This window comes from Carettochelys insculpta, chromosome 11 (genome assembly GCF_033958435.1).
Source record: "Carettochelys insculpta isolate YL-2023 chromosome 11, ASM3395843v1, whole genome shotgun sequence".
NCBI lineage: Eukaryota > Metazoa > Chordata > Testudines > Carettochelyidae > Carettochelys > Carettochelys insculpta.
This window is the reverse complement of record NC_134147.1, coordinates 22,311,950-22,336,029: the sequence shown is the minus strand read 5'-3', so window position 1 is coordinate 22,336,029 and position 24,080 is coordinate 22,311,950. Positions and strand designations below refer to the sequence as shown.

Here is a 24,080-nt window from a genome sequence, read left to right as displayed (position 1 = left end):
TCCTATCAAATACTGGGGCTGGCAACAGAGGGGCTTTCCACCAGCAGGGGCACGTTCTCACAGCCTCTTTACTGCTGGCCCCCTCCTCTGCTGAGAACGAACTCTCCTGTAGCTAGGCTAATGAGCCACAGGACCATGCTAATGAGCAGCCATTTGCAATTTTGAAGCTGCTCATTAGCATGGAGCTGCTGGGAGAGCTGCTCCATGTAGATCCAGCCTAAGAGTCTAAACCAGCTAATTATAAACAGAACAGACACCTTTTGTTATAAATTGATTGTTTATTTGGTTATGCTGTCCTATAGCAAAACCAACTGTTCCTGAAGTTCAGAACTAAGGTTGGAGGCATTTGAAGCAAAATTGCTGTGTCTTGAACTTTTTTTTTTTTTTTTAAAAGCACTCTGGCAACAAGACCTCTTTCTCAACCTATCTTTAAGGGGGGGAAAAAAAGGTAGCTTCCTTCCCACAGTGGGAAGGCCAGTGGAGACATGCATCACATGCAGGTATTTAAGGTTGGTGATATTACATAATATACAGACTAACCATGTTTTGATGGGGGAAAATGGGCATATTGCAAAATATGAATGTGCAGATTCTAAAAAAAGGCAGCATTCTATATCAGCTTGAGTTCTCATGAAATTGCATGGATCTAGAAATAGTACAGAGCATTGTCAAGGGATTAGATTTTTCAGCAAATGCTCCTAAGGTGAAGGAGTGATATAGTTGTCCAATTTCTTAGACCCATATAATTTTACAACTCATCTTCTTGCCCCTGCTGAGGTGTTCTGTTCTTCAATCTAAAGTAGCCTTTTCCTAGCCTGCTGACAGAGGTAAACACTGCCAAGCTATAAGAGGGTGGTGAATGGGGATGGGGGGGGGCTACCCTGTTTCTATTCTCACCAACGATTTTTAAGCAAAATATTCAACCCTGGCAAAATTACAAAGGGGGAGGAGCTGAAGTGGGGGGAGAACAGAAGATTGGAGGGGGTGGGATATGATATCAGTTTTCAGGTATCTAAAGGGTGCTATAAGGAGGAGGGAGAAAACTGGTCTCTGAGGATAGAGCAAGCAGCAATGGGCTTAAACTGCAGCAAAGGAGATTTAGGTTTGATGTTAGGAAAGAGTTTGTCAGGGTAGTCAAACACTGGAATAAATTGCTGAGGGTGGTTGTGGAATCTCCATCTCTGGAAATGTTTAAGAGCAGGTTAGATAAATGTCTGTCAGGGCTGGTCTAGACAGTACTTGGTCTGCCATGAGGGCAGGGGGGCTGGACTCAATGACCTCTCAAGGTCCCTTCCAGTCTTAGCATCCTATGATTTCGCTAGGAGAAGTGGCAGCTGGTTTGTGGGGCCTGCAGGAGGGATTGAGCCCTTGATGGGGGTGGGCAAGTGCCGGGGGGCGGGGGCGAAGGAGGCATTGAGCCATTGGTGGATGAAGGCCGGCAGGTGCCTGGGGTCTGTGCACCCCGCGCCCTATGAGTATGAGGAGCCTAAGCTGCGACTGGAGCAATGCGACAGGACTGACCGCCTCCTCTGATCGCGGGGAGGGGCCGGAGGCTGCGCCTGCCGCCGAACCGCCCCTAGGGTGCGCACGCCGGGTGCGCTGCCGGTCGGCCTGGGGACAAGCAGGGCCCGCGCGAGCTCCGGCCGTGGGGCCGCGCGGCCTGTGACTGGGTCCCGCGGCAACAGCCATGACGCAGGCGGAGAAGGGCGAAGCGGAGAACGGCAAAGACCGGGAGCGCGACAAGGAGCGGGAGCAGCGCGGAGCCAAGCGGCCTATCGTCCCAGCCGCTGTGCCCGAGTCCCTGCAGGAGGTGAGGCCCGGCCAGCGGCTTAAACCGCACAGACCGCCGCCCTGGGACAGCGCCAGTCACCCCTAGCCCGCTCCCCGCGGGGTGCGGTCCCCTTCTCCCACAGCCCCATCACCCAACCCTTCTCCCCTTGGGGTGTGGGTCTCTTCCTTCCCGTCCCATCCCCCCACGGGGCGCGAGTCCCTCCTCCTCCACTCCCTCTTCCCTCGGGGTGCAGGTTTTCCAGCTCCCTCCCTCTTTTCTGCCGGTGTGCAGGTGCCCTCTCCTCATCTTGCTCCCCTTGTTAACTCCTCAGCCTCCTCCAAGCAGGGCACAGGTTATCTTTCTGGTCCCCTCTTCTCTCAGGTAGCTCATTCCACCCCACTCAATAACAGCGAGTCATTCTGCTCTGTCACCTCTGCTCTCTTGGGATATCCTCAGAGCGGAGAGTGCAGTTGGCATCCTTGATGGTTTCCCTGGGAAGGCCAGAGCAAACATGAGTTTCACCTACATTACCCACAATTTGGCAATCTGAAACCAGATTTTCTTTTTGCACACTAGTGTGAAGCATTTTGAGAGTATCCAAACAAGCTGCCTTTTTCCATCCCAGACTTGTATTTCCACTGTTTGTGTGTACTGTACATAGATTAAGCATTTTGAAATATTTTGGGGTAAAAAGGCACTATTTATAATTAGGGCTTTACCAAATGTATGGTGCATTGGGGCCAATTTCATGGTTATAGGATTTTAAAGATAATAAATGTCAATTTTGGATATTTGAATGTCAAATTTCACAGCATTGTAACTGTAGGAGTCCTGATAAAAAGTGAGATCAGTGAGGGTGCAGGGGACATAATGTCATAGGTTTACTACCAACCTTACTTTTGTGCTGCTGGTGGCAGTGCTGCCTTTAGATGTGGGTGTCTGGAGAGCAGCAGCTGCTGGCTAGAAGTGCAGCTTGAAAGAAGGCAGCCCAGCAGTAGCACAGAGGTAAGGATTGGCATAGTAAGGTGTTCACCCTTACTTTGCACTGCTGCCTGTAGAACTGGGACCCTAGACCAACAGCTATCACTGTGTAGCCACTCATTTCTGAAGGAACTGCAGAAGTAAGGGTGGCAATACCAAATTTTCCTACAATAACCTGGCAACCCGCTACTGGGTTGGGACTCCCGTTTGAGACATGCTTGTTTTTCCTGTGAAATCTGTGTTGTATAGGGTAAAGCAGTGGTTTCCCAACCTTTTCAGTAACACCACACACTTCAGTGAGACAATTCCTTAAATATTGAGTCTGTTGTGATGTGGCTACGATCTGAAGAAGGGGGTCTGTCCCACAAAAGCTCATCACCTAATAAGTTATTTTGTTAGTCTTTAAAATGCTACTGGACTGCTTTTTTTGTTTTCATAGTATAAGAACATAAGAATGGCCATACTGGGTCAGACCAAAGGTCCATCGAGCCCAGCATCCCATCTGCCGACAGTGGCCAATGCCAGGTGCCCCAGAGAAGGAGAACAGAAGACAATGATCAAGTGATTTATCTCCTGCCATCCATCTCCTGCCCTTGTTATGAAGGCTAGGGCACCATACTTGATCCCTGGCTAATAGCCATTTATGTACCTAACCTGCAAAAATTTATCAAGCTCTTTTTTAAACCCTAATAGAGTCCTGGCCTTCACAGCCTCCTCGGGCAAGGAGTTCCACAGGCTGACTGTGCGCTGTGTGAAGAAAAATTTCCTTTTATTAGTTTTGAACCTACTACCCATCAATTTCATTTGGTGTCCCCTAGTTCTTGTACTATGGGAAAAGGTAAATAATTTTTCTATATTCACCTTCTCCACACCATTCATGATTTTATATACCTCTATCATATCGCCCCTCAATCGCCTCTTTTCCAAACTGAAAAGTCCCAGTCTCTCTAGCCTCTCCCCATATGGGACCCTTTCCAAGCCCCTAATCATCTTAGTCGCCCTTTTCTGAACCTTTTCTAATGCCAATATATCTTTTTTGAGGTGAGGAGACCACATCTGCACGCAGTACTCGAGATGTGGGCGTACCATAGTTTTATATAGGGGAAGTATGATATCTTTTCGTCTTATTATCGATCCCTTTTTTAATAATTCCTAACATCCTATTTGCCTTACTAACTGCCGCTGCACACTGCGTGGATGTCTTCAGAGAACTATCCACTATAACTCCAAGATCCCTTTCCTGATCTGTCGTAGCTAAATTTGACCCCATCATGTAGTACGTGTAATTTGGGTTATTTTTTCCAACATGCATTACCTTACACTTACCCACATTAAATTTCATTTGCCATTTTGCTGCCCAATCACTCAGTTTGCTGAGATCTTTTTGTAGTTCTTCACAATCCCTTTTGCTTTTGACTGTCCTGAACAACTTGGTGTCATCTGCAAACTTGGCCACCTCACTGCTTACCTCATTTTCTAGATCATTGATGAACAAGTTGAACAGGATCGGTCTCAGGACTGACCCCTGGGGAACACCACTAGTTACCCTCCTCCATTGTGAAAATTTACCATTTATTCCCACCCTTTGTTTTCTGTCTTTTAACCAATTCCCGATCCATGAAAGGACCTTTCCTCCTATCCCATGACCACGTAATTTACATAAAAGCCTTTGGTGTGGGACCGTGTCAAAGGCTTTCTGGAAATCTAGGTATATTATGTCCACTGGGTGCCCCTTGTCTGCATGTTTATTAACCCCTTCAAAGAATTCTAACAGATTAGTTAGACACGACTTCCCTCTGCAGAAACCATGCTGACGTTTGCTCAACAATTCGTGCTCTTCTATGTGCCTTGCAATTTTACTCTTTACTAGTGTTTCTACTAATTTGCCTGGTACTGATGTTAAACTTATCCGTCTATAATTGCCAGGATCTCCTCTAGAGCCTTTTTTAAATATTGGTGTTATATTGGCCGTCTTCCAGTCATTTGGTACCAAAGTGGATTTAAAGGATAGGTTACAAACCACTGTTAATAACTCCGCAATTTCACATTTGAGTTCTTTCAGAACCCTTGGGTGAATGCCGTCTGGTCCTGGAGACTTGTTACTATTTAGCTTATCAATTAATTCCAAAACCTCCTCTAATGTCACTTCAATCTGAGTGAGTTCCTCAGATTTGTCACCTAAAAAGGCTGGCTCAGATTTAGGAACCTCTGTAACATCCTCAGCCGTGAAGACTGAAGCAAAGAAATCATTTAATCGCTCCGCAATGGCACTGTCTTCCTTGATCGCTCCTTTTATATCTTTATCATCCAAGGGCCCCACTGCTTTTTTAGCGGGCTTCCTGCTTCTAATGTATTTAAAAAACATTTTACTATCGTTTTTTGAATTTTTGGCTAGCTGTTCCTCAAAATCTAGTATAGACTAGCACAGCTATCTGTCACCATTTTTCATCTGAATCCATTACTCATAAATGTCACATTTACTTTGGTTATAGTTTGAGAGGTTTGTGGCATAGTAGTGCATAAAAAAGCTAAACAAGAATCAAGTGCATTCATGTTTCAAATCTACCACAGAATACACTGTCTTAGACTGTGAGCACAGGCACATTTTTAAAATCTGCTCAACGCCACACGAGGGACATTGAATAAAGTAGTAACTGCAGCAGGCAGTTTCCCCTCTCCATCAGCCCATAGGAGCCAGGACATGGTATTTAAACCACATCCCAGCTCCAACAGGCTTCTGCCCTACCTTCCCTTCACCCCATCAGGGAGGGCTCCCTGCCAGCTTGTTTAGGCTGGGAAGCAGCATTTAAGCTGTCTCCTGGCATGAGCAGGATCCTGGAGGGTTGGCATTTCCCTCACAGTGGCGCTACAAAGAGTCACTGTGAGGGTGGGTTGACCAACCCCCTGCAAGTGGTGGTGATGGGAAATTGACAAACCCCAGTGGGACTCAGGCAGCCTAAGCCACAGCAAGGGGAAATTGACAATATTTCAGCACACTTGGACAGTTCTCACAGCACACCAGTGTGTCACAGCTCACTGGTTGAAAACCACGGAGGTAAAATACACGAGACCACATTTCACTTTCCATGATACAGTTTTCAGACATGAATTTGGTAGGACCCTATTTATAATGTACTTTAGCATTTAGTTTGTAGAAGGTAGCATCTCAGGGAGAAGTGACTTTAAACTGAGAAAAATATTATACTATTACCAGCAGAAGTGGACTTAGTTTATTGACATGCATATGTATACTACTGTGTACTTCAATGTTTCCAGCAAATACAAAGCAACTTCATTGTTGTGATACATCCTGGATCGATGACTCTGAGAATTGGGAGAGCCACTGACACACTTCCTGTCAGTACGCCCCACATCATTGCAAGAAGACAGAAACATCAGGGACAACCTGCATACCAAGATAGTTGGCTTCTAAGAGACGGACTCAATGTAAGTGCTGTCTAAAATGGACTGGTTTTTTTTAATCCATTTTACCTTTTGGTAGCAAAATGTAGGTTTGTTTTCCCTAATGTTGTGTAGTTTGTTTATATATAGTGACTAACTGCTCAACCACCTGTAAAGGGTCCTACACTTGCTTCCAGGCAGCTCCTTGTGGGCCTCAGAGAGGCCCCCCTTCGTTGCCATGGGGCTTCCCAGAGGCAAGGGTCTCCCTTTACCAAGCCACATTCATCATAGGCCACTCTGAATTTGGGGTGGAGGAGGTTTCCCTTCTCCTGTCTTGAGCTGTTCTGGCCCAACCCCAGTCAGCCCTTCAAGGAGGGGGGTGTGGGGAGTCCAGTCCCAGCTACTGCCCTGGACTCCAGCACAGGGAGCCAGTGGAGCTTTTTGCTTCTGCCCCATGACAGCTTTCTCTCCCTGGGCCTTTTCATCCCACCACCACCACGAGAGACCTTTCCCTAGTACTGTACCATGCTATGCAGCTGCGGTCTGGTCTGGTCTGGTCTGGTCTGGTCTGGTCTGGTCTGGTCTGGTCTGGTCTGGTCTGGTCTGGTCTGGTCTGGTCTGGTCTGCACCCACACCTCCAGCCACATTCTGTGGGCAACATACACCTTTTCCTCCTGCTGCCTGGGGAGAGCCTTTTATAAAAGACCCTGAGAGACTTGTTTAGTCCCAGGTGCTTCCACTCCAGCCTGATGCTGGCTACCCCTGATGAGCCCCAGCTGCCTTTGCAGCCTGCAGGATTGCGCTCTCTGGGAACTTATGAGGGGAATAGAAAGGGGTTCCTACAATGCCCAAAATGTTCCCCTTGGCACCTGTGGGTTGCAGACTGTGATCTGCCACTGTGTGTGTGGAAAGAGAGCATTTTTGATCTGCCACTATATATATACATATACATGGAAAGAGAGCATTTTATGCTGCATGGATTGTTTTGGTTTTTGTTTAGAAACCTGAAAGTACTGAACAAAGACAAAATGGTCTTAAAATGGTGGACCAAGCAATATGGTCAAAAAAGATGTCAAATGGTGCAAGGCGTATACCAGTGTCACCGGATCAGGTAACTCGTTCATTATAATTTCTTATTTTTTTCTGTAATACAGTAGTTCAATTTGATATCTTCTGAACGGTAACAGGAGAACAGTTTGTGCAAAAGTAAGCAACAAGTGTGCCTTGGCCATATCAAGGAGTAAAGTGCAATCTCAAAGTGAGCTTTCAGTATATTTTCATACTCGTGCATAAAAAATGATGGGCAACATATTTCCTAGCAATGCATGGCTTAATTTACATTACAGGCTCGATCGTACAATAGACAGATGCGGCCAGCTATTCTGGATCACAGCTCTGGGAACAAATGGACAAATACATCTCATCATCCTGAGTATCTTGTAGGAGAAGAGGTAGGAGTTCATTTTCCCCTTGACACACGGTGCTAATGTTGTCCTTTAATGCAAATATTTAAATTCACAATATGATACAATATGTATCAAAAGGGAAGTTATGTAAACATTCTGACAGTAGATAATGATGAGGTCTCTAGCTAGGAGGAGGGAAAAAGCCTCCTGAGTAGGCTACATGACCATTTAGTGTCATTTAGCATGACATGAACATTTTCTCATTTGAAATAAGTGCTTATATGTTAATTAAACTGTTGTTCTTGTGAGAATTCTTTGCCTAACTTATTTTCTTCCCCACACAAGTAAACCATGCCAATGATTAATACAAAAGATGTTTGCAATTAATAAAAGCAAGGGTTCAGATTCTCATCTAGTGTGTAAATTAGCATATCTTCATTGACTCAGTGAAACTCTCCCATTGTGGACAGAAGAAGCAAGAAGTGATGACCAAATAAGCACAAGGCCTCATATGTTACATAATTTTACAATGGTTTACTTCAGTGCTTCTCAGTGGTTAAGTGCTCTTTGATCTGCTTTAACGCTTGAAATACATTACCCACCTTTCCCTGGGAATATTTTTGTTACGTTTATTCAGATCTTTAACTACATACTCATTTGTCTTTATTTAATTGTCCAATCATTCTCCCATTATAGTATTTTATTTCCATTTGAGAAGAGGTTACTTTTAAAAAGTATTATTTGTATTTCAGAAGTGTGTAGGGGCCCCAATCCTGGATTATGGCAACATTGTGCAATTTGTATTACAGATGTGTGTAAGGGACCCAGTCCTGGAACAGGGCCATATTGTGGATTGTGAGCATGTGCAATCTGTTGTATCTGCTAATGAACAGAACAAATTGTTAGTGCTAATTATTAAACTTTTTTTCTCTTCTTTTCAGGCACTATATGTTAATCCTTTAGACTGTTACAATATTCATTGGCCTATCCGAAGAGGACAGTTAAACCTTCACCCAGGACCTGGCGGCTCCCTTACAGCAGTACTAGCAGATCTTGAGGTTATCTGGTCGCATGTAATACAAAAATATTTGGAAATACCACTGAAAGACTTAAAGGTGAGCTGTTGGTGATTTTCTGGTTGTCCAAGTTAGTACTACGCCCACCTCAGAAGCCTCTTATTTTGCTCCATCTTTTGCGTTGTCTGGGAGGTTTCAGAGAGTGTCAACTAAAGAGCCATTTAACATACTTTACTGCTGCTGCTGACAGTGTTGCTTCTGAACCTTTCGGTAAGCTCTGTTCCCCAGTGTGCATAGCTCCCATGCTATGGAGGAACAGCTGGGGAACAGCATTTACTTGGAGTTGTGTGCACTTATTTGAGGGCAGCATTTGGTACTGAAACTTTAAAAGTAAGTTGAATCTCTGAAAATTCAACTTAATAAATTCTTTCATTTAATCATCCTATGAACACAGAATGATTAGAGTTAGCTTAGGACATAGAACACAGAAGAGATTATCTACTCTGACTTCTGGCACATCATAGGCCATCAATAGCACACTCATACTGAACTTGCTTAATTTTCCTTATTGCTTTTCTTGTGTCTGCCATATCCGCAGCGTTAAATGTTTTTAAATATTTTGTAAGTAACTTTAAATATACACTGAACTGAAACTGTACCTGGAGAAAATATCCTTATCGATAACTGTAAAAAAACAAAAAACCCACATATAGCCACTTTCTCTCCAGTTCTGCTTCCTCTCAGTGCCTTTACATCCATAAACAAGAAGTCCTGTGGCATCTTGTAGCCTAACAGGTATTTTGGAGCATAAGCTTTTGTGGGCAAAGATCTGACAAAGCAGGTCTTTGCCCATGAATGCTTATGCTCCAAAATATCTGTTAGTCTATATGGTGACACAGGACTTCTTGTTGCTTTTGAAGATGCAGACTAACATGGCTACCTGTCTGATACCTTACATCCATATTCTTTCAGTAGCTAGGATGGGGCCCCTAGAGTCCTAGCATATATGAAGGAACTGTTTTGAACTCTACATTTATTTGAAAGGTGCCCTTAATTTGCTTTTGTCTTCAGTATTACAGATGCATTTTACTAATTCCAGACATCTATAATAAACAACATGTGAAAGAACTGGTACATATGATTCTAATGAAGATGGGCTTTTCAGGTAAAAATGAATAAGTGAGCTCTTAATATTAATTTGAATAGGTTAAGGATTTTTTTTAAATGCACCTGATTTCTGAGCCAGAGTTACATTCTATTCCGAGACTGGTGCTCCTTGCCAGTCACTGTAGGAATGTTTGTCTCTTGGCAGGGCTAACTAATAAGCCAGGATTATTGCTAGTTACACATCTCTTTGTTTATTTTGCAAAAGGCCATTTGAGGTGAGGCTTGCTTCGCACCAGCCTACACAAAGTAGGTCATAAAGCAGCTTTTAAAATGGGATTTTTTGCATGACAGTGGACCAATGTTTAAAGTCTGATTACCTTCTTACTGATGTGGCACTGACACTTTAGTGAAGAGTAAAGTGCAAAGAATATTGAGATCCATCAGGGTTTGAATTAAAGGGCATCTGTAAATGCAAGGGGCTGCTATTCTTTTTTATTGATAAATTATACTAATGTAGTATCTGAAAGATCTAAATATTTACACTCAAAGCAGGAGATTAAAAAACAAAACAAAACTCGTAAGGTACAGTGCTTTTTGAATTGTTTGCTCTTCCTTGTTGTGTTTTATTATTTAAATAATTTATTTTGTAGTTTGAAAGTTCCCTCTTTGTGTAGGAAATAGGCAAATGTAATTCTTCCAGTTTATAAAGTTAACAAACTTTCTATATAATTTGGTTTGTTTTTTGAAGGTCCAAAACTCATTTTTGTCACATTGTATCTTATTTGAGAATCACTACATCAGTAGCAGTGTAACCTGCTGTATAAACAAAGGTCTTAAGTTTAAACTTATCAACCACTAAAGCTCTTAAATAGATTTGAAAAATCAAAGGAGAAGATTTAAAAGTAGAAACAAATAAGTTATACAATAGTTAAGATCAGGGTTTTTTTCCACTGGAATGCAGTTTTTTTAAAAGGTGCTGCTGCTGCTCTGCCTCTGCCTCCCTGCCTGTAAGGAAAAGAGCGGAACTTGATTTAATTGGTTTAATGGCTAGCCGGACTATTAAACCAATTACATTGAGTCCTGTTCTTTCAGCATGCAGGACAGGGAGCTGCTGCTGCAGCTGTATGGGTTGTGGGGGCGCACAGCCAGTGAAGCAGCAGAAGCATGTGGAGCTCCTTTTGAAACAGAAGTCATGGGTTTGCGGGGGAGGGCAGTTGGTGAGGGTTAAGCCTGGCAGTGGGTGGAGGCCATGGGAGCGGGGTCGGGGGCTAAGCCTGGGGTGGGTTAGGGCTGCGAGGGGTGGCGGGCTGTTGAGTTGAGCCAGGGCCGTGCAGCTGTGTGGGAGGCTTGAGCTGGGGAAGGGGGTGGGTTGAGCCTGGGCAGTGTGACTGCGCAGGAGGTTGTGCTGAGGTGTGGGGGGTTGAGCCAAGGCCGCGCAGCTGGGGGGTGATAGAGATGGGGATTAAGCCAAGGGGGGTGGTTGAGCAGGGGTGTGGGGCTGTAAAGAGAGCAGTTTGTGGCTGGGGGGGGCCGTGAGGGGGGGCAGACGGGGGCTGTAGGGGGGTTAAGTTGGCAGAGGAGGTTTGGGGCTTGAATTCTGGCACCTTTTTGTGTAGAAAAAAAGCACTGGTTACCATACTAAATGATAAAATGACTGTTAGCTGCAAGACATTAGAACAGCAGTTCTCAAACTTCATTGCACCATCACCATTTTCTGACAACAAAAATTATGACATGACCCCAGGAGGGAGACCTGAAGACCAAGCCCTGCTGCCCCAGGCAGTGGAAGGGGCCAAAGGGTATATGTAACTTTATTCTGTGTGGTGGGTTTGGGCTTGAGATTTCTTGGGGCCCAGGGCCAACACCAGCTTTGGCAACCCCATTAAAATGACCCACTTTGGGGTCCCAAACTATAGTGGGAGAACTCCTGGATTAAAGAATATATATACTTTATTATTATTATTCCTGAATATTGTAACAACAACGGTTCCCCTTCCTCGCTAGGTATCAGTGGTATGAACTTTGCTTAGCTTTTTCTATATCTGATAAAGAAAATTCATAGGATAAAAAGAAGGGATGGGATGATCCAGCTGAAATATTTAAGTAGGTGAGAAGAAAGCCACCATCAAAAGACAGACTGTCTTAATATGTGTATATAAATGAAATTGATTTGCTGTTGCTCTTTAAGTTCAACTAGCCAATTAAGCCCTTCCTCATTTTTTAGGTGTTTGCTAACTCATACCTGTAGCTTTTGTTTTGTTGTTCTTACTCTTGGGGTTGCACACACTAATGAGAGGAATACTACATTTAATGGTATGTGGAAGGAAAAAAAATCTTTTCTTTGTCTGTAAAGGCATAAGTCCACACTGCTGTGCATACTGGAAAAAGTAGCAAGATACAAGAGGCTGAAAAACTCTCTTCTTTCAAACTCTCACTCTGTTCCTTTAAGCCTCTGTGGTGACAAAATATTTTAAAAAATAATTAAAGCCTCCATTTTTAGTTTTTGTTTGGCTAAGTCTGCCACATTAAACAATGCATGTGAGGGTGCAGGAAATACTGAAGTATGAAAGACTGAAAGTTAGTCATTTTATCAGAATCTCCACTTGAGGATGCTGTTTCCTAGACATTAAGTCAATGTTGAGCTGAACCATTTATTGCATGAGGTCCTGTGGTACCTTGTAGACTAACAGGTATTTTGGAGTATAAGCATAAGCTTTTGTGGACAAAGACCCGCTTCGTCAGATGCATGAGTGGGGGGTATCTGACGAACCAGGTCTTTGTCCATGAAAGCTTATGCTCAAAAATATATGTTAGTCTATAAGGTGCCACAGCACTTATTGTTTTTGAGGATATAGACTAACACGGATACCTTTCTGACATTTATTGCGTGTAACTACTAAACTTTCAGTATCCTCTCTTTTAAAAAAGATTTAAAAATTAGTATTTATATTTTGTTCTATAAACAACCTGCCTAAATTTGAAGAGTCTTTGTTTAATATTGTCAATACTGTCTGTGGTGTCATCATGAAGAAAGTGTTTGTGAGAGGTGACAGCGGGTTCAAGGAGATATGCAGAAGCATGGCATCAGACCTCATTTATTCATTTAAATACCTTATTCAAAAATTTAAAAGGAAATTACTAGTTTAAAAACAAATATGTGAAGAAAAAATGCCTTCCCAGTGTGAAATAGAGGCATATTGATGGCTCACTTCTTTGTGCCAGTCAGCCTTAAACAAAAGAATGGGTATTTATATTTATGACCAGTCTGATTATCAGGAAGACACAATGAAGGTATATTTATATAAGAGATTAACTTAGTCATCAAATTAGTAAGCAGGTTAGATAACCTTTTTATTATCACAATGAGAGGAGAAGACTGCAAAAATTAACATCTCCCTGGTGGACTTGGCAAGTTGAGCCCTAGCATAGCTTTTTGCTTCCTGAAGCATGGTCATTGAAGTTTAGGTGATATAAGCAAAGACAGAAAGCCATTTTAGCATCCATCACTTGAGGGACTAAAGGGGGCAGAGTCTGTGAAATCACAGAACTTCAAATCTTTCAGTTAAGGCTGAAGTCTGTGGGATCTGAGTATAGGTGAGAAAAATGCTTAGGCAAGGATTGTAACTTCCTGAAATTTTAAGTTTTGTTTTAGAAGCATATTTTTCTTGTTTTTAACCATTTCTATCCTTATTTCTTCTGTTTGATATAACTTAAACCTATGACTTTTAGCTAGCAAATGTTGTAACTATAAATCAGTGCAGTGCCTTGATTGAAATGTTTCTCTAACACAATTAAATAGTAAGCTGGTGTTTACTTTCCTTATAAAGCAGAAATTGTAGCCTCTGTGAGAGTTCCAGGAGAAATGAACACAACAGGGCAAGCAGTTTGGGGGAAATTCAGGGTTGGGGAAATGTTGGGTTCACCCTGCAAAAATTAACTGGGTGATGGAAGCCAAGTTGTGGCCTGCATGCTTGTAGGCTGGCTGTTGGTACAGGGCTGTGAAGCACAACAGTGTACAACTTAAGACGTTCATAGTTGCTGGGTAGTTAGTGGCATGACTCCCTGCCGGTCTGTATTGAACCCCAAAGTATCGTAGCCTGGTAACTGAAGACTGTTACTACCCATTACATAATTAAGGTTACTGTTAGGTCCAGATTCTTTCCTAAATCCAAAAAAGCAAAGAAGCTGTAAGTGTAGACTTCCATTACACCCTTCATCTATTTTTTTCTAAGATAAAGACTTGTAAGATTCCTTTACTGGTGTGAAGGTGAAAACTTTTCCTGTTAAATGTGATTATTTTTGCCAAATTTAAGCTATCAGTGCTGGATCAGGACCTCAACATTACTTAGTTTTTGTGTTGTAGAAATCTTTACATATATATTTACTTTAAATATCTGGAACATGGTTTAAAATCAGACTAAATCATCTTCTCATATTTTTAGGTATAGTAGTCCATCAGGAGTCTGTCTGTGCTACTTTTGGAAGTGGATTAAGTAGTGCATGTATAGTAGATGTAGGGGATCAGAAGACAAGTGTTTGCTGTGTAGAGGATGGAGTGTCTCATCGTAACACCCGGTAATTTTTTATGAGCAAAATTATTACAAAAATCACTACTGGGGGTGGGGATGTGTTTTATCTTACACTTCTTGCTTTTGAAGTAAGAAGGATTTATTAGTAGATATGCATAAGGGCAACACCTTATAAATAGAGCTGATTGTTTTCTGATTTAATACCTATCACTTTCACAAAAAGCATATACTATATGATCCATATTAGAAAGATTTTGCTTCTGTAAGGAGAGCAGGCACTATGGGCAACATAAACTACAAGGGCATCATGAGCACAATGTTGTTAATGTTTCTTTTAGACATACATAGTATTAGCTCTTGGCAGTGTGAGTCAATTAATGTTCATCTATCTTTCTGTTTGTTTCAGGTTGTGCCTTGCATATGGAGGGTCTGATGTATCAAGATGTTTTTACTGGCTTATGCAGCGAGCTGGGTTTCCTTACAAGGATTGTCAGTTAGCTAATAAAATGGACTGCCTTCTCCTTCAGCACTTAAAAGAGACATTTTGTCATTTAGACCAGGTGGGGAAAAAGTCAAACTGTTGATTCTACATGACAGTTTTTGGAACAGTGATTATCTTGTCTTCCTGAGTTGGAAGAGGATTTGCTTGTGAATTATGAGTAATTAATTAATTCCCCATTAATATAAAATATAGTTAAAAGGTTTCTAATGTTAATATCCAGTTGTAGCATCAAATGACCTTAGTATATCTGTGCATAAAACATTTTACTCTTCCTACAGCCATATCAGGCAGTTATTACATGAATACTTGAATTTAGATGCAAGATATTTGCACTTACACATATCAAAAGATGTGTGCCATTTCAGTTTTTAAGAAATTAGTAAAAATTTTAACCATTTCCAACTGCACATGCTTTTCCTAGAGTCAAAAACACAAGCAAAAGTTTTCCTCTGAAGTGGAAAGTGGCTGGCGTAGCCACTTTACAAGTTAGATTTATGTCACATAACGCACACCATTTCTTTTTTTACAGTTTGGTCTGTAGTTGTACATGAATGTCTGTCTGTTGATACTCATTTGTCCTTTCCAGGTGGATGCAGAAACCTTTTGGAATTTCTTTGATTACCTTTAATATTTTGGAACATATTCATTGTTTATGTTTTCAAGCATCCTGGCTATTTTTGAAGCTATGTCCTAATTTTCAGTAAAGGTGCAAACAAGTTTGTAGTGACCTAATTAAAAATTAGAAATAATATAATTTTATTAATATAATTTTTGCATCATTATTGAGTCCCTTCCCCCCAGCAAGCTTCTTGCTGAGCTTCTTTTATATGGTTCAGTTACTTTCCGTGCCTATTGTATCATACAATTCCCATTTTAGGGCCGAGTTGTACAACGGATCCACTAACATGGATCTACTGCTGGGCTGCATTAGTAGATCATGTTGCTGGACAGAGGCTTTTGAAAACAGGAAAAACAAACAAAATTCAAACAAAAACAAAAAGCAGTCAAGTAGCACTTTAAAGACTAGCAAAATAGTTTATTAGGTGAGCTTTCGTGGGACAGACCCACTTCTTCAGACCATAGCCACACCAGAACAGACTCAATATTTAAGGCACAGAGAACCAAAAACAGTAAGCAAGGAGGACAAATCAGAAAAAGATAATCAAGGTGAGCAAATCAGAGAGTGGAGGGGTGGGGGGGCGAAGATCAAGAATTAGACTGAGCCAAGTATGCAGACGAGCCCCTATAGTGACTCACAAAGTTCCCATCACGATTTAAACCATGTGTTAATATGCCGAATTTGAGACATTTATATTCAAATTCGGCACATTAGCACATGGTTTAAATCGTGATGGGAACTTTGTGAGTCACTATAGGGGCTCGTCTGCATACTTGGCTCAATCTAATTCTTGATCTTCCCCGCCCCCCACCCACAAGCCCTCCACTCTCTGATTTGCTCACCTTGATTATCTTTTTCTGATTTGTCCTCCTTGCTTACTGTTTTTGGTTCTCTGTGCCTTAGATATTGAGTCTGGTGTGGCTATGGTCTGAAGAAGTGGGTCTGTCCCACGAAAGCTCACCTAATAAACTATTCTGCTAGTCTTTAAAGTGCTACTTGACTGCTTTTTGTTTTGATAGTGTATAGACTAGCACAGCTTACTCTCTGTTAAAATTCAAATAAGAGTTACACTAGTTTTTTGTCTTGATGAATACAATTCATAAACTTTGAGATACAAATGCTAAAAGACTACCCACGGTAGATTACCTTTGTTGTCACATTCTGTTTAAACAGGATATTTCTGGATTGCAAGACCATGAGTTCCAGATTCGTCATCCAGACTCTCCAGCTTTATTATACCAGTTCCGATTAGGAGATGAAAAACTACAGGTACATTCAAAATATGTGTGTGTTTATGCAATAATAAAAACTTAAGAACAGCCATATTAGATCAGACCAATCATCCATCTAGCCCACTAGTCTGACTTCTGACACTGCCAAATGTCAGGTATTTCAGGGAGAATGAACAGAACAGGTAATTAAGTGATCCATCCCCAGTCACCAATTCCCATCATCTCACAATAATGTACTGTGTCTGCATGTCTGTCACTATACTCCCACAGCACAAGTGCCATTGCTCACTAATGCATGGAGTGCCTTAGAAAGTTGTCTCTTATTGTGCCAGAGTTTAGCAGATGTACCCTACAGAGGCTACATGCTTTAACAGTACAATACAAATGTGAGGGCACGTTAAAATGCTGTTAAAATCAATTTGCTATAGATTGAGGTATTTCTGTTGATGAGTATTGGTGACTGCCTCTCTGGCTTGTGGCTAAGATGAAGTATAATACCAATTCAATATCTAAAATCTGCTATCTGGAGACCTACATCCTACATTTGATGAATGCTGATCTATCAGATTTATTTTCATCTCTCACTACTATGACTTTTTGTAATATGCTTTATAATTCTGATGAATATTTGTTGACAATCTGGTGGGACATTTATACTATATAAAATATGCATTCATTCATGTGCTTGTGTTTTAGAATGGTTTACCACTAGGTTTATACAAAACTCAACTATTTCCCCCTACTAAAAGACTGTTTGAAAAAAAGTAGTAGTCTGTTGATTCTGAGGCATGAGACACTTTACAATTGTAAATACAATAGGCTTTTCCAAAAAAAAAAGGATATTGGTACACAAACCTCCATCTTCAAAAATATGTTTGTACAGAAGATTATATTAAAATATTTCCATCTTTACTTCATAGGCTCCAATGGCTCTGTTTTATCCAGCAACATTTGGAATTGTTGGGCAGAAAATGACATCTTTGCAACACAGGTCACAAGGTGATCCAGAGGATCCTCATGATGAACATTATCTATTAGCTACCCAAAGTAAACAAGAGCAGGTGTGTTAATTTTAATATAAAGTTACCATTTACCCAGAAGTTAAGATACTTTTTAAGATACTTACTACTTGTGTGTGTTTCAAGCACCACTGAAGAGGAGTTGAGAGATGCCAGCTATTCTATGTCCAATCCATTACAGAACAGGTTTTGGACAGGGAGGATTCACTTGTCTACTAGAAACTATGGAGGCAGGTTAAATAGGCCAAAATGTAATTGCCCATTTCAGAATTTGGCCAGAACCCTGAAGTGAACAGTGTCTTGCAGAAATTGTCACGGCCATTTTACCAACTTCACCTAGTCAGGGTCTCTGACTTTACACTTCACGTGAAGAGTAACATCTTTAGCATGCTTTGTAGTAATTATAAACTGTTAATATTGTAATTATCTGCTAAATGTTGTTCTTGGCTTGAGTACTGGAAACAGTCAGCAAATCTTTCTGTAGTAAATGAAATATCTCATTTTCCTTTATTTTTCACAAAGGCTTATTAAAAACCTACCTATAGTGAATTATAAATTTAAATTATTATATGGTACTTGGAGTACTTCATACATATGGAAATAAAAAATGTACACAAGTCTTATAGCTACTGTAAAACTTATAGGGGGTAAAAATATTTATTGGTAACAGGCAAATGTATGGGATTTTCTATTCATTTAAGGCAACTCAACAGTTTTTGAACTTTTGAAACTATGAGTTTAGAAAATGTAAGTGGGATAACTTGTCTACCCTTGAAACGCTATGACTATGTCTACACTGAAGCGATGTGTTGACAGAAGTTATTTCCAACAAACCTTCTGTCAAAAGATTGTGCCCAGACTGCAAAGTGGATCAAAAGAGCGATCTGCTCTGTCAACAGAGACTGCCTGGCTGCTTTATTAGCAAAACAGCCAACCAGAAGCACAGCAGACAGGGCTGCTCGGTGTCCCAGATGTCCTGTCTGTTGACGGAAGGTACCCCCAGAACATCCAGACTGACTTTCTGTCAATAGATCTTTGTCAACAGAAGCACTTTGCCTTATGGGGAAGCGGCAGAATGTCATCTACAAAAGTGCCACGTTATGTCGATTTACCATCAACAGAACGCCTTGGGAATGTGGGTGCTCCTGGGTTTTTTGACAACAGAACTCTCTAGTATAGACGTAGCCTATGGTACCACAGCTGCAGGACTGTGGTAGCAGGTGGGGTTCTCCTGTCAGTGTAGGTAATCCACCTTCTACAGACATGGTAGCTAGGTCAACAGGAGAATTTATCTATCAATCATGGACTATCTACATGGAGCCTAGAGCAGACCTTACCTAAATTAAACATATATAAGCACCTTTTATGCAAGTTTAACTATATCCACAGTAAGGGGGTGTACTGCTTTAACTATGTGTAGACGAGCCCATAGACAGGATGTCTATATTTCTGAAAAATTATATTTTGATTTATGCTGTGATATCTATTGAAATGTTTGAACTTGAAAAACAATTTTTTCCCAATATTGTGGCTTAGAATTATACTTGTATGGAGTAGAAATACAACATTCAGCATTTCTTTTGGATAAGCTAAAGAGAAGCAAAATTAAAATTAGTGCTATATTATTTGAGTCATTAGAACACTTTCTATGCCAAAGCGACCTGCAAGGATTTGAAATGAATTTTGTTAATTAATAAAATTAACTTACTAATTTATTATTTTGTTTTTAAGTCTGCGAAAGCTACAGCTGATAGGAAGTCCATGTCCAAGCCTGGTGGATTTGAGGGAGACTTGCGTGGCCCATCCTCAGACATTTCAGAGAGGATATATCCACAAGAGGTGGAACTGGGATCCTCTCAAAGTGACTGCATAATAGCTGGAAATGAATCTGAGGAACCCCTAGCAGCACACATGTCCAGGAAAACTGCTATATCCCAGTTTGAAGGCAAAGCACTGGGCCTTGACAAAGCCATCCTTCATAGTATTGACTGCTGTGGTAAGAACTATATTACATAATCCTGAAATTAGATCCCAGCTATGCAGGCTGGATTCATATAAATTTTCAACATCTTTCATGACCCCACAGAAACTAGAGTTCTCTCCTTCAGCTTTCCTGTTTAGAAAATAAAATTGCTGTACTGTCTCATCTCTAGTACTTTAAAAAGCCCATTTTCATTAACTATCTTCATGCTTCTGTTCGTTGAGAAATGTCTGTTTTTTACAATAACTTCCACTATTCCCAACTAATTTGACTTTTATGTAGCTCTTCATAGTCCAAATGTAGGTAGTACTCAGTAGATATTTTTATATTATATTGTATTACAGCATCTGATGATACCAAAAAGAAGATGTATAGTTCCATCCTTGTTGTGGGAGGAGGTTTGATGTTTCATAAAGCTCAAGAATTTCTTCAGCATCGAATTCTCAACAAAATGCCTCCTTCCTTCAGAAGAGTTGTTGAAAATGTAGAAGTCATTACAAGACCTAAGGTATCATGTTAATGATGCTGAATTATGAACTACAATATTTATAACTCAGAATCTGAAAATCTATTTTACTACTATCATAGTTTCATTGCATGCCTTATAGAAGACATTAGATCAGATTGTTGTTGAAATCATTATTGTTTGCTACTACAGAGTTATGTATCTGGAGGTAGTATAGCTAGTTAGATTAGCACTATGTCTTTCAGGAAAGAAACTTAACCAATAGCTAGTAAAGTTAGTTTTAGGAAAAGGGACTCATAGTAGGTATGAGGATTGTGGTTAAAAGACAACTCATATCCTGACTGCTTGTTAATAAATTGAGTTAACAGTACCAAAAAAGGAAGGGTAAGAAATATAACAGAATGCATAGTATTGAGTGTAAATTATATTTGGCATTTATCAGCTAAACTTCTAAAACTAAACAGCAGGTATTCCCTTTGTCAATAGTTTTTACTAGCAAGGGACAGAGTTTCCTTGTTGGCAGACTACAAAAATCGGTGATTTGTAAGTTCCTGAATAAATAACTTGGGGAAAATATTTAGGTTTATCACACACAAAAATTGGGGGAAATTGTTGGGCTCATCTTCAAAAGCATTGAATGAACTTTCATTGAATTAAATGGATGCTGCCATGGTGAACACCTTTGAAAATCAGATCTGTAGGATCATAGAATATTGGAACTGGAATGGACCTCAAAAAGTCATCAAGTCCAGTCCCTTGCCCTCTTGGCAGGACCAAGCACCATCTATAGCATCCCTGTTAGCTATTTATCCAACCCGATCTTAGAAATCTCCAATGATAGAGAGTCTACAACAACCATAGGCTATTTATTCCAGTGTTTAACCATCCTGGCAGGAATTTTTTCCTAATATTCAGCGTAAACCTCCCATGCTGCAATTTAAACCCATTGCTTCTTGCCCTATCATCAGAGGCTAAGCAGAATAATTTTTCTCCCTCCTCCTTCTAACACCGTTTTAGGTACTTGAAAGCCACTCTCGGCTCCCCTCTCAGCCTTCTCTTTTCCAAAATAAATTGTAGTTTTCATGCAATCCTTATTCTTAATTTTAGGATATGGATCCACGCTTGATTGCCTGGAAAGGAGGTGCAGTTTTGGCCTGCCTGGATACAACCCAGGAACTCTGGATATATCAGCGAGAATGGCAGCGCTTTGGTGTCCGAATGTTACGTGAGAGAGCTGCATTTGTGTGGTAATTTAAGGAGATCACAGTGGCACCTTGATTAACTGAATATTACTTTTCAGAATGGCCCTGTTGTCCAAATCAGGCTCCATTGCCCTGGTTGTGGTTTGAGACTATTTTTAAGTGTGCCAGTTTTTCACATTGTTGGGGAAAAACCTCCGATAACCTTATTGAAAAGGGGATCCTCCGAGTGTCGTGGCTTAACAGAAGGCCAGCTGCACTGTGGAGTACATCCCTCCTCAGAAACTTCTCTGCACTGTGCTCACCTGTTCAGCAAGGGCTCAGGGTTAAAAGTGAATGAGAGATACAACAAAAAAACCAATTGCATAAACGAATCTACAGTTTATTAATTAACAAAAACTACATACGCAACAACAGAAAATACAACAAATAAGAGTAAGGAACGTCATAATAAATCTACTATTTAAATATGAATGCTTACAATTAATTTAAATACTTACATACAAAATATTAAACAATTTGTTGGGCGTAGGCCATTTCACTTTTCTTATTCTGCTCTGGTGGATATCGGTATTGCTCAACCTTAAATTATTTTTAAAGTATTTTTCCCTGTTTCTAAATAAAAAACGGAGGGAATTTTATGTAGGCTTTTGCCTTTAAATTTGGCCGAAGGGCATCTAGATATGGTACAAAGGCCTTGGCTCTGGTAATACCCAGAGGGTATTCAGGATGCTAACCCTGTATACTGTTTTTTCTTTTCTTCTGATCACAGGGTTGCTGCCCCTGTGTGTTAGCTGGTGGCCGGGTAATGTGTGGTGAGGTATTCCCCTGGGTCCTAAACAACACAGTTTTTTACTGTTAGAGCAGGGAGCTCCTAGCACTCTCACCTATGGCCAGGCTGTGGTTACCAAACTGTTAAAGTTCTTTTTATTGTGCCGGCTGTGTTGCAGTGACAAAGAGTAACAGCAGTCAGGCTTAGATCTTAACTAGTTACAAGTTTATTTAAGCTACAGTTATAAGCATGCGGTTACAAAAGGCTATTGTCTACTTCTTCTATGCTAGCAAAGTACAGGTGTTAACAGGTTACGTTACAATCCAATACAAAGATATCTGTTACCATCTAACACAATGATATCTTAATACAATGACATCTAGTTACAGAGCTCTAATTCTTTATCTGTGCGCACCAAAAAGGAGACCTTAGCATGGGTATATCTTACCCTCTTTGTGTCTCTCGATACCAGCGTAGCCAAGCCGGATCGGTCACTCAATTCCATGGAAAAACGAATACAAGGTTGGGCGTCCCCAGTTGCAGACCTCGGGAGGCAATCACCTGACGTGACCAGCAGGTAGTTGGTGGAGATGCACTCAGAGTTAGAGTTCTGCTGGGCCCACCTTTATACCCCCTTAGGTTACGTATTCTCTTTCTTATCTATGGTGCCAGATCGTACTGGTCTGTCTTTTGTGACACCAGTTTTTACAAGGGCAATTCTTACTTAATTTACACTTGTAAGACAGGAGATAAGCAATTTGGGAGTACAGGACATTCTTTTGTAGGGGCGGAGATTTCCTCTTCTGGGATGGTATGTGTGTGTGCATCAAATCCATCAATGCCAGCTGGGGTGATTTCCTGAGGTCCCCCCGCCTTGTTGACAGTTTGGCCTGTTAGCCTTTTATCTGTACTTTCTGTTTCTCAGGGTCACGATGAGCTAGCACATCTGGGCCTCAATGAGAGACATCAAAGACTGTGCTGTCAGCAGCTGTTTCCATGCCCTGTGTGCTTGTGAGGCACCTCGGGGGAGGGGGGCAGCGAGCAAGCTGGCTGGTAAGGGGGAGACTTTTGTCTGGCTACACTGTGTCAGGTTGATAGCCGTTTGGCTAGTTAGGTTCAGCAATTACAATAAAAATTATATATTACATTGGCCTTTTAATTAATTATTATTCCTATCTTAACCTATCTTAACACTAATAGCTTATTGAACTAGCCAGTCCCTATCTAAATTCTAACCATACCTTAACAAAGAAAAACAATAATGCCTTAAGGGCCTAATAATACAAACAATTTGCCATAAGGGCCTAAACAATTTTAAAGGATATATTCTTCGGCCTTAAGGGGCCACAAGAACAGGGCTTTCGCCTTTATTTGTCAGGTAAGTAGTAGTCGCACAGGCACAAAAACGCTGTGTCAGGTGCAGCAGGTAAGTTAACGGCGCCAGCAGACAGCAGTGCTGTCAGCGTCGCAAGGAGGCGCCGCCTTTCGTAGCAGCACAAACGCTGCAGCAGCCAGCTGCAGGTTTCTGTCAGCAAAGGATGACTATTGCTGTCAAGCTCCCTTTCAGTGATTTCAAGTGCCCTCTTTCAAAGAAAAGTCTTGTCTGGTAAGTTTGTCTCTTGGGCTGGTCGCAAAGAAGCAGCAGCGACAGGTAAGTCCAAATGTAACCAGCATCGGTCTTTTATACTGTCCTCTCGTACATAATTCATGAGTCCTCATGAATATGTGGAAAATTCCAGAAATATACCATATAAGGTAAAAGGTCTATACCACTCCTCCTGTGCAGCAGGGGAGACTTCCATAAAAATGGTAGGTTCCAGCCTTCTTGCTGTCACAGTAGGTATCTCTCACGACCAGCTGGCCCTGGGTAGCCAACCAGAAGGGGAGACCCTCTGCCCTATAAGGTCTCCCAGGAAACTACCCTCAAGGAGGGACGCTTGGACAGGACCCACCCCCGCCCCACCAGAGTGGAGGAAACTGGGGTTGTGCACCTGGGCTCCACCCGATTCCCCTGGCAGGCAGTTGCTGGCCCGGAAGAGCAAAGGCTGGACACCGATTAAAGGGTACAACAAAACAAC

At 41.3% G+C, this 24,080-nt stretch overlaps 1 protein-coding gene across 2 annotated transcripts; it reads left to right on the top strand.

Annotated features, from left to right (window-relative positions):
• Nucleotides 1–1,608: 1,608 nt before the first annotated feature.
• On the top strand, nucleotides 1,609–23,147 carry ACTR8 (actin related protein 8). 2 transcript variants are annotated; one of them, XM_075006081.1, is made up of 14 exons: nucleotides 1,675–1,810; nucleotides 3,446–3,590; nucleotides 6,029–6,199; nucleotides 7,155–7,265; nucleotides 7,501–7,605; nucleotides 8,502–8,675; nucleotides 9,648–9,741; nucleotides 14,126–14,258; nucleotides 14,619–14,772; nucleotides 16,507–16,602; nucleotides 17,486–17,626; nucleotides 19,316–19,580; nucleotides 19,910–20,073; nucleotides 21,139–23,147. In XM_075006081.1, exons 3-14 carry the CDS (start codon nucleotides 6,071–6,073, stop codon nucleotides 21,280–21,282), a joined length of 1,710 nt encoding a protein of 569 aa, XP_074862182.1. In that variant the 5' UTR covers nucleotides 1,675–1,810; nucleotides 3,446–3,590; nucleotides 6,029–6,070; the 3' UTR covers nucleotides 21,283–23,147. The 2 variants fall into 2 exon arrangements, with proteins under 2 accessions (XP_074862181.1, XP_074862182.1); XM_075006080.1 differs by lacking the exon at nucleotides 3,446–3,590 and having other exon boundaries at nucleotides 1,609–1,810.
• Nucleotides 23,148–24,080: the final 933 nt, after the last annotated feature.

What these genes read in the sequence shown, in the direction of transcription:
- ACTR8 (XM_075006080.1), top strand. Translation starts at nt 1,688, where the DNA reads ATGACGCAGGCGGAGAAGGGCGAAGCGGAGAACGGCAAAGACCGGGAG. An exon ending in TACCACTGAAAGACTTAAAG is followed by an intron (nt 8,676 to 9,647) that starts GTGAGCTGTTGG and finishes TTTTGTCTTCAG; the next exon opens with TATTACAGATGCATTTTACT. An exon ending in TAGGAGATGAAAAACTACAG is followed by an intron (nt 16,603 to 17,485) that starts GTACATTCAAAA and finishes TTTACTTCATAG; the next exon opens with GCTCCAATGGCTCTGTTTTA.